The following is a 10,893-nucleotide window of genomic DNA, read 5'->3' as shown; positions in this document are numbered from 1 at the left end:
TCTCACAGTTAACCATTTATATTTCAGGTATTGCGTGTGGCAAAAAAAAGTTCCACTGTTTCAGTTGCTATGTTGAAGACAAGCTTGTATTACCACCATGCATTTTAGGTTAAATAAATTATTTAATGTCAAAGAATGTGATTGCAGATGGAAAGGGCGTCTTTTTGAGTTGAATGGAGAAACTGTCCCTCTAAATGCTTGTGCCCAACCATAATATTATCAATCCATTGTTTGTGAAGAAAAGGCTCTAATGCTGTTGAAACACAGACCAATACTGAAGGCATGAATCCACCAGTCCAGAGAACACAGGGGCTGATTATAGATCCTGGCACAGGGTAAAAATGAATACATCAGCTAGTGTTGAGTTTATGTCACACTGGTAGCATTCCAATTAAAAAGACAAGAGTCAATTTGCACAAAATGGCTGTTTTATAGTATTTGAATGTAAATACTCCCACCCCTTTATGCAAAGTTTTAATATAAACATATAATAATGATTCCATTTACAGAAAATCCCAGTAAATAAAGCGCTTTGTTAATAGGGAGGCAGGCTGCAATTAATAAGCTGCCAACGGTTCAAGTTTTTCAGTCCTCGCACGAAAAACTAAAAACTAAAAGTACAAAGACCAAAACAATAATTCAGTGCTTATGTTTGTATAATGTTCAAGAAATAAATATTGCCATCTGCTTCAGTGTAGTTGTTATTCATACCATTTTCTCTGTTTGTTTCATCACACCACTGAAAAGTATGTCTGTGTGTCCCCGTGGTGAAGGGAGGGTGCATTGAAATCATCTGTCTAAACAGTTATGTGTGTGGAGCCCAAACACCTGTTTCTGTCGGTGTGCTGTTTCAACAAAAACGTCAGGGGACAAAGTACCTGTTCTTTTAGCCTTCATTTAATTAGAAAAACATTGTAATACAGTATGGACGAGGCATACAGTATAGACTCATGTTCAACATGAGGAGACCCTTAGTGGGTTGTGGTCAGCATGTAAACTACTGCTAAGACTGCATGTTGATGTAATGTGGAAGTTGAAGCTGTTGCCCACATAGAAGTAATGTGACATGGTGCTAAAATAGTATGTGTTGCTGTAGCGCTAGGCCTGCCTTTAGAGCTGAGAGCTGTCACTATTATGTTGGAACATCCATAGAATAATGTTGTTTTTTTCAACAATGAGCACAATATAAATAATATAAAGTATTAATCCTCCTGTGTTCATATAAAAAACTTTTATTCTATTTTATTATTGAACTTTCTTACATTAACGTCTTTTAGTTCACATACATTTCTGTATTATATATTTTGTTATTATGTATCTTTTATTATATATCTTTCTCATCTGTCACAATACCACATTTCCCCTCATAAATAAAGTATTCTGATTCTGATATTCTATTATATAATGAATCATCCATTTTTTCTCTCATGATCAATGAACCCTAAGACTTTTTGTGTTGTTCTTATATTTACTTTACTTAAAGAAGCCACCTTAAAAGGTTAGCAAACCCTTTAGAGTTAGACCTCTATTCAGTACATTTACTAAGAAGACAATACATCAAACTGTGTTTAATTCCCGCACCTGGCTGAGTTAGAGAAGAGTTTGAACCCCCGCTGGGCATGCACTCGCTCTTAATATGAAAGCTTTCAGTGCGTGCCTCTTGTTTGCTGAAGTCTCTGTCAGTGCGTCTCAGTAATAATGACAGAGTGGGAGGGCCACTCGGTGCAACTAATAAGGACTGCGATCTAGCTGGCGATCCCACTGTGACTTTTATTTCCAAGTCCTGGAATCCGGAATCACACTGATCGCTATCACACATGGATTATACTCTTTTCGCTCCTTTTTCTTTTTTTCTGCCTTAGAGGAAACTTTCTCACCAACTGTAAGTACTCGTAGGTTTATTTCACGGTACATTAAAAAAAACGGCTTAAATATCAGCGTGAAAACCTTTTTTATAACGGATTCATTTCGCATCTTTGTCGCTCCGTATTAAAGTGTTTTTTTTTCTCCGCATGGTTTTTTAACTTGTGTGTTGACCGGGACCACCCCCGTATGAACAGGTTATTCAGATGTATGCACGCTCGGCAGCAGTAAGCACGTACCGTATTGTATGACTTGTTAACAGCACAGTGCGAAATTGTCCGGACACTAAAAGAAAATCCATCATAGCGTAATTATTAAAGTATTAAAAAAATACAAGCAGCCAATCAGCGGTCGCGCAGTGAAACACGCTTCTTTGAATAATACAAAAGTGACACATTTTATGAATAATGGAGTGAAGCTTATAGTAACGTCCCTTTCCACCTTAACTTAAACTGTTAGTTTAATAGTAGCCTAAATACACTCTCAATTTAAGATTGAAATCCATGCAGATGGTGCTGTACACTAAACTGCATGATTTAAAACGACATGTGTCTTAAATAAAACGTAATTTCTTACAAAAAATATGAATTGACTGCAGATGAGCTGTGTGCATTGATTGTATTTGGAAAAATAACTGGAATCGCATTACTCCTTCACACAGAAAAGGAATGTGATACCTCTGTAGTGTGCTTGTCTATGGCCCATGCATGGTTGTAGTTGTGAAACGCAAAGTCACTTCATCTCCATGCCATGATACTATGGGCCTACATGCAACACTTTATGATCCAGTGGAAGGAACAAGTGCCTGGAGCAGGATTGGGAATGAATCATTCAGACAAGATTTATGATAGACGCAGTTAAAAAAGAGGAGTATCATAAAAGGTTTTGGGGACACTTTGTGACACTGCATATAAATTCCCTGAATGTGTTGTGGCTGTTTTCTGGTCTGTGGAGGTCAAGTGCTGTCCTTTGCTCTGTCTTCATTTGTTGTTTCCCTTGTGGGAATATATAAATGTGCATCAGGAAGGAAGGATTAGTCTCTGCAACAGAAGTAAAGTTGTGATGTCACAAAACTACTTTCCAAGTATCTGAAATAATAATGATAGTCGTTAAATTAATGATTTTTCCCTTTATCTTCTGTTGGATTGACACACAGACGTGCCCCTTTCTGTTGTTTGAATATAATAAACACAAAAACAAATAGATTTTCAATCACACTTTAATGATGTGTAAACAGGTTTCTGTTGAGTTTTTTTCCATCTTTTTGTGGTCCCTAAAAGTCTAGTGCCTGAAATAAATGTTTTTCTTATGTGTTCTATAATCGCAGTGTGAGAAAAGTTTTTAGAGAGTACTTGTCCATGGACAAGTGAGTTTGGCAATTTACTTACTGTCCAGAATGGACAAAAATTGGGGCCACTGGAATCTTCTTCTTCGCCATCGTATTTTACATTTTCCCACGGTTTTTACGACACCGCTCAACGTAAGTGAGCACCGTGCAGCGATCAGCTGATACGGAGCATAGAGAGAGAGCTGCGGTCCGCGGGGCTCGGCCTCGCCTCCTGTCCTGTCCTCACAACTCTTATTAATCCCGGTACCGGACAATTGTTATTTGTTCCTACTCGGAACCTAGTTTGAACCCTGCCACTGTGCTACACTTCCCGCTCCGCCCCCAGTACAGAAAGCGGCGAGATGCATTTCCTGAATCGACAAGCAGAACTGAAACTAACATTTCTAAACGAACAATGGCGGACACGGACAATTTGCGAACGAGTTCTGCCTTTTGTAAACTGAATTTATCTATATGTTGTCAATAAATGAGGGCGAAAAACGTCACTTGTCCGCCGGACAAGTCAATTGAAAGATCAACTTGTCCGATATTGTAAATAACACGTCCCGGACGGTGGGACGTGTGCTTTTTCGCACACTGAATCGACACTGCCAGTGCACCAATTTTGGCAGGGAAATCAATTCTGAAGTTTTTGAAAGCGTTTTGTTTGAGCTGAAATTGATTGACTATCCTTTTGACCACACTCCTGTGAAGACCACTGAGACAAATGTGACATTTGTGATATTGGGCTATATAAATAAACATTGATTGATTGACTCCTGGGGGGTATACTGCGAAGCAGGATTTTCGCTTAGCCGGCTAAATTCAGGGAAAACTCCGGCTTTCCGGTCATCCGAAGCTGGTTCTCTTTTTAGCAGGCTAGATCTCCATGGTAATATATGCTAAGCAGCTAACCAGGGGGGTATACTGCGAAGCAGGATTTTCGCTTAGCCGGCTAAATTCAGGGAAAACTCTGGCTTTCCGGTCATCCGAAGCTGGTTCTCTTTTTAGCAGGCTAGATCTCCATGGTAATATATGCTAAGCAGCTAACCTGGTCGGGACCAGGTTAGGTTGCAGGCTAAGAGCTCAACTCAGTGAAAGCACCGCCTGCTGACCAATCAGAGCTCAGTGTGCGGAGTTTAAAGCGATCAAGTCATATTACAGGAGAAAGGAAATACAGAAAAACTGCCGTCGCAGGAAAGACGGCTGGCAAAAATCACCGACTGTGTGAACGTGAACATGAATAGAATATCACCTCCATCTTCAGAGCAATCTGACTATTATAACATTAGCGTTAAGAAAGCTTACTTAAATATCGGCCACAACACAAGTAACCGGATCAGAGTACATTAAGTACAGTCCGCGGCATATCACTTCATAATGTATCATATATCTCCTTATCTGAGTCAGCTGAGCCGTATCTGGCCGTGCAACACTCACAGCGTCACATACTGTATGCAGAAGTATTATTTTAAGCAACACATAAGTTGACGAAACACTCGAGACAAATGTAATTGAAGTCAGATCGTGTTTTAGACGGGGCAGTGATATCATAAACCTGTTAATGTACGCATTCAAACACTTTTTCTTTTTCCAGCTGTATTCACCTTGCAGGTGCAGCTCTGTGGCTTTGATCCTGGATAAAGTGTTTAAGTCATGGATGTTTAAAGTTTAACTTCTTCATTTTTGACTAGTATTAAAGTTCACTTTTCATTCAGGAAGTATGACGCTGTGCTGTCAGTACGCTTCTCCATGTTTGTGATTGGTCGAATGCTCCAAATACCACCCCTTTCATGTGAACGCGCACCTAACTAGATAGGACACGGCTGGCTTGAGCGATCCACTTGATAACCAGCATCGTAGTACAGTTTAGCGAGAGCGCGTATGTTTTGGATTAGGCCAACCGGCTAACTCAAACATATCCAGGTTAGGTTGAACCAGGTTCGTAGTATAGGCCCCTGGTCGGGACCAGGTTAGGTTGCAGGCTAAGAGCTCAACTCAGTGAAAGCACCGCCTGCTGACCAATCAGAGCTCAGTGTGCAGAGTTTAAAGCGATCAAGTCATATTACAGGAGAAAGGAAATACAGAAAAACTGCCGTCGCAGGAAAGACGGCCGGCAAAAATCACCGACTGTGTGAACGTGAACATTAATAGAATATCACCTCCCATCTTCAGAGCAATCTGACTATTATAACATTAGCGTTAAGAAAGCTTACTTAAATATCGGCCACAACATAAGTAACCGGATCAGAGTACATTAAGTACAGTCCGCGGCATATCACTTCATAATGTATCATATATCTCCTTATCTGAGTCAGCTGAGCCGTATCTGGCCGTGCAACACTCACAGTGTCACATACTGTATGCAGAAGTATTATTTTAAGCAACACATAAGTTGACGAAACACTCGAGACAAATGTAATTGAAGTCAGATCGTGTTTTAGACGGGGCAGTGATATCATAAACCTGTTAATGTACGCATTCAAACACTTTTTCTTTTTCCAGCTGTATTCACCTTGCAGGTGCATCTGTGTGGCTTTTATCCTGGATAAAGTGTTTAAGTCATGGATGTTTAAAGTTTAACTTCTTCATTTTTGACTATTAAAGTTCACTTTTCATTCAGGAAGTATGACGCTGCGCTGTACGCTTCTCCATGTTTGTGATTGGTCGAATGCTCCAAATACCACCCCTTTCATGTGAACGCGCACCTAACTAGATAGGACACGGCTGGCTTGAGCGATCCACTTGATAACCAGCGTCGTAGTACAGTTTAGCGAGAGCGCGTATGTTTTGGATTAGGCCAACCGGCTAACTCAAACATATCCAGGTTAGGTTGAACCAGCTTCGTAGTATAGGCCCCTGCTCTCCAGGATGACTTAGCCCTAAACAATAATAATTGCCTTCTTTGAAATCGCACAAGTAATGCTGAAGATTTGGTTTGGCACCTCTGTCAAATGGCTTAAGAGAACTACTTAAGATTTCCAGGTTTTGTATTCTCGCTGGTGACGTCCTTGAACAATACACTGCTGTCAGCTTACAGATCAAAACACAAGTGTTAAGAGAGTACTACAGAAATACAGATCAAGGCTTTGGCATTATGAAAGAAGACAGATAAAAGAAAACTTGAGGAGCCAGCAATCATGAATCAAACTTTTCATATAGTCTTGGTTCATGTGAGATTAATGAAGTTAATGAGATAAAGTTAGAGGAAGAAAAACAATGAATCAAAGTCACTTGTTTGATCTTTTTTACATCAATATATTGCATTTAGATTAACACCTTCCATATTCAAATCTCCCCATTTACTGTATATTCTGAAGTTAAGTATCAGCGGACTTCCTCTGCTAATTTGTGGTAACGACACACAGGCCTAATGGATTACAAACAGTCTAAGGAAAGCAAAAGGGAGCTTGGCTGCTAGTTACAAACCTAAACATATACATTGCTTAGTGTATAATGATTTAGCTGCAGTATAGTTCATATACCATTCATCACTGTATGGCAGGTGTTCATGAAAACTAATGAAGGAAGGACTCAGAAGTGCATTCTCCAGATTGAGTGGCTTTACATAAACACAAAGAGGCTTTAGGGACTTACAAGTGGGCATAAGCGTGGGCTGTTAAGAGAATTAAAAATGATTTACAGTTAAAACGTATTCTCATAATAGTGCCATTTTCGAACACTATCTTATTTAGCGAATGTATGAATGACATTTGATGAGAATTAAAGTGTATGGTTGGTTAAAAAATAGATACACATCGGATTGTTTCAGACCATCCCAATAAGTCCAAGTGTCAGTTAAACCGAGCCAAATGGTACGTGTATAATAACAATAACTGGTGCCAAATTGTTTTTTAATGTCTGCTATGAAGTTATATATTAGATGTTGTTCAAATATAAATAACACAACACCATTGATACATTTTTTATTTTTTTTTTTAAACGTAAAATACAAATGTCTATGCTTGTCTCCAGGTTTCCAGGTGGGACTGCTTTCCAGTGTCAGAGCCATGGGTTGCTTGTTAAGATGGACTGCTTTGATTTGGACTGTAAATGTAATTCCTTGCACTTTTGGAATGGCAGTGAGTGAACGAACAGGTATGTGTGTTTTGTTTTCCTCGACTTAGTGCCCGGCAACTTGTGTCTTTCAACTGTGTAACCAGTTATTGTACTCTTAAATGTCCCTATATTAACATAAAGCAGACACCTTTTATCACTATAATATACAAATCTGTAGCAGATGAATAGACGGTCAGACATTTTATGATTGAAAGGCTTTGTTGGCGTTTAATTTGATCATATATTAAACTGAATAACTTCACAAATTCATATGGAGAGGGTAACATGTCCATGCTTTTGTTAAGCTAAGCATAATGTTTCAAATTCTCTATAATGTTTTACAAAACATTTTACAACATCTTTGGTTCACCATTTATTTACAGTGGCTTACAACCCTTTGTAATGCCATCATCTGATAGGTGTGTTGTACTTTATGTTTAGAATAGATTGAGAGTGTGAGTTTGAAACAAAACTATTCTTGTACAAATGTTAATGAAATGTCAGTATTCATGAAGGTACGTCCATTACATTTTCGTTAAAGCGGATCTTGCCTCTAAATTACATCTCAGAGTCCTGTTGGTCACTTTATAAATTCAAACTCAAGATGAATGGGAAAAACTTTGAATTGATTTCCTGCTCTGATTAGATTTTTGCTGAAGATGAAAGAAAATGCACCATCCACATAAATTCATGATTCAATTGATTGTCTCCTTTTCTATAAAAACTATGCAAAACATAAATGAACATCTGTTCCCGGCACAACCAACTTCTTGGTGGCTTTCCTGTAGATGACTCATGCCCGCCTCTGAGCGTAGAGGAGCACAGGTTCACTGATGTCTTAGATCGTCCTCTGGACATCACAGGTATGTTCTGGACAATCACAATTACTTTTTGTTATAAATGTCAACAGTTTCAATATATTGATACTAAATCTGTTCACAGGATTTGATCTCACGGAAAAGTTTCTTCTCCGAAAGGGAACGATCACAGAGGACCTTCCGTCATATCGTTTAGGAAGTAATCCTCTCATAAAGCCAACAAAGTGAGTAACATCCTTGTGTGCTTGTTTTCTGCGTCAGTAGGGTTCAGATGTTGTACCTCATAACATTTGAGGATAAGTCGGACAGACAGCCTGCATGTCTTCCATTAGCTGATAAATAATATCTCCCTGTATCCTGCTTAATTTCTACCACTCTCATGCTCTTGCTATGGAACAGTAGCCTAATGAGAGAAGGCTAAAAGATGCAATCACTCATGTGAAGCCGAGCCTATTAAAGGTGGGGTAGGTAAGTTTGAGAAACCGGCTCGAGATCGCTAGAATTTGAAAATACACAACCGGAGAAAATCTGCCACTTCCTTATAGAGCCCCTCCTCCAACACACACGAACGCGCACATGACCAATGAGGGCACGAGATAAGTTTGTGCCCCGATGGAAGGCTGACAGGCAGGTAGGCCATCCAATCCAATCCGATCCGATTGGTTGTACTTTTTACAGTATTACGGCTTCTACAGATGACATTTTTTTATGGATTTTTTGTCAAAGCACTTAAGATATTCATTGCTATCGGGATGTTAAGAGCATTCCATGGAATATAACAAAAAGTGTATCTCGAGTCGGTTTCTGAAACTTACCTACCCCACCTTTAAGATATTCATTGCTATCGGGATGTTAAGAGCATTCCATGGAATATAACAAAAAGTGTATCTCGAGCCGGTTTCTGAAACTTACCTACCCCACCTTTAATGGTATTAAACAGCAGTGTTCATTTCCATTAACACCTAGGGTATTGCTGGTTTTGCTTCCATATGGGCAGGTTCTGAATAAGGAGGTTTTTCATAAACTCATATATTTTAAGACCATATGATACTTAAGAAAAATGATACAATAACACTGCTATAATATGGTGTGCAGATCATAATGAGGCTGATCTGTGGATTTTCTAAGAAACAAACTGTGGCCATTACTGTGTTTCATGACTTGAGGCAACTCGGATACACCCTGCTCAGAGCAAAGTTTCCATTTGCCTTGGCTAATAAGGGCAAGCTGTGAGGTGAGCTGTTGGACAGGGAATAATTTTAACAGAATTCAAATATATTGCGTTTATTCCTCGAAATCTCCTAAGGGCACAATGTGGGACATAAAGGAAAGGGGAAGAAGAAAGCTGGGGCATGTACTGTATAATAAGATAGGAATAATAAAATATCTACATAAATGACACTAAGGTGCCATTTAATGAAGACCTCCCCCTGTCAAGTGGTGGAACAGCACTGTGACTTCACCTTGACTTCACCCTAATATTGTTAAGAATGTCACGAGGCTCAGGACCCAAATGCACAACACCAGAAACAGATCAGAATTAACAAGGTCTTTTAATTAAGGTCAAACACAAAACGCCCACTTGGAGGATCAAAAACTCTAAACCAAAAAAAACATCTACATGACTATCAAAAATATACTTCACACGATCAAGGAATGACTGGCAGGCTTGACGAGACAAGACGAACTGACACAAGACAAAGGGAGACGCAGACTATATATACACACTAGGTAAGGGGACACAGGTGGCAACAATTAAGGGAGGGGCTGACAATCACACTGGTGGGAAAAACACACCAGGGCAGGAATGCTCTGAAACGAGAGGGAAAGGTTACTACAAAATAAAACAGGAAATCACAAGACAAGGCAAAAGACAAAAGGACTGAACTAAATAAATTAACTTAACACAACTGTCTAGACACCACAAATATTGATGATATAGTGGGGGATGTTACTTCCATATGATATTTAAGATTTTACTTATATACTAGCAACATCAAGAAAGACACGTGGCACATATGAGCCTGTACGCTTTGTCGTTCTTGTCCTAACAGTAATGTTTTGGATCTGGAAACCTTTATTCTTAGATGTTTATTGTTTTGTGACCTCAGTGAAAGAGAACACTGTGTCATTCTTCCAGGAGGAGCAGATATTTTTAGCATTTTTACATGACATGCAACTGTAAACATTTACTGCCACTCTCTCTCTGACTAGGTGAAAGAATCTTAGCGCCAGGTGATTTGTGATCCGCTTCCCTGTTCAGTCGGGCAGCCGAAAATACATTTCCTCCAGCCCTTCCCTCAGTCTGCGCTCATAGTGCAAGAAGATGCTGGTTCTCAATGACACTGCTGACAGTGTCATTGGTTATAGTGGCGAGACTGCTATCCCTCTCATATCCAATTATCTAAGTACTTTGACAGGTGATACTGCATGTCAGCTGAGGAAGGAAAGCGAGGGCAATTGCACGGAGCACGAGGCCCCCTCTGCCGACCCCCTCAGACACTAAAACATTGCTCACTTTACTCGCAGGATTTGCAGAAATAGATGCCCCGCTCTTCTTGGCACAGTACGCATTATTGTGCTTGGATCAGAGCTGACACACTCAAGGAACATATGTGCAGACTGACAAATTGCCCCTACGAAATGCAACATGTATTCAAAACGAGCTAACACAGAATTGAAGCACAATGCTGCAGTCATGCCTGTCTTAAGAATGCTGCGCCTTTTTCTTTCTTGAAATGTTCAGCAAAAAATTATCAATGCGTGGTTTTCTCTTCTTGCAAGCTGCCTCATTGGAACAAAGTTCTTATTGCTAATATTAAAATC

The 10,893-nt window shown here is 39.6% G+C and overlaps 1 protein-coding gene across 1 annotated transcript in view; it reads left to right on the top strand.

Moving 5' to 3' along the window:
• The first annotated feature begins 1,801 nt into the window (after window positions 1-1,801).
• The window catches only part of LOC117459267 (collagen alpha-1(XIX) chain-like), a 117,347-nt gene continuing 108,255 nt past the window's right edge, over window positions 1,802-10,893 (top strand). The window contains exons 1-4 of the mRNA XM_034099997.2: window positions 1,802-1,882; window positions 7,166-7,288; window positions 8,038-8,112; window positions 8,192-8,291. Coding sequence (XP_033955888.1) covers window positions 7,201-7,288; window positions 8,038-8,112; window positions 8,192-8,291 — 263 coding nt within the window. The 5' untranslated portion in view covers window positions 1,802-1,882; window positions 7,166-7,200. The remainder of the gene's footprint in view (window positions 1,883-7,165; window positions 7,289-8,037; window positions 8,113-8,191; window positions 8,292-10,893) is intronic.

This window comes from Pseudochaenichthys georgianus, chromosome 15, assembly GCF_902827115.2.
Source record: "Pseudochaenichthys georgianus chromosome 15, fPseGeo1.2, whole genome shotgun sequence".
NCBI classification, from domain to species: Eukaryota; Metazoa; Chordata; class Actinopteri; order Perciformes; family Channichthyidae; genus Pseudochaenichthys; species Pseudochaenichthys georgianus.
The sequence above is the reverse complement of the archived record's forward strand: the minus strand, read 5'-3'. Positions and strand labels throughout refer to the sequence as shown.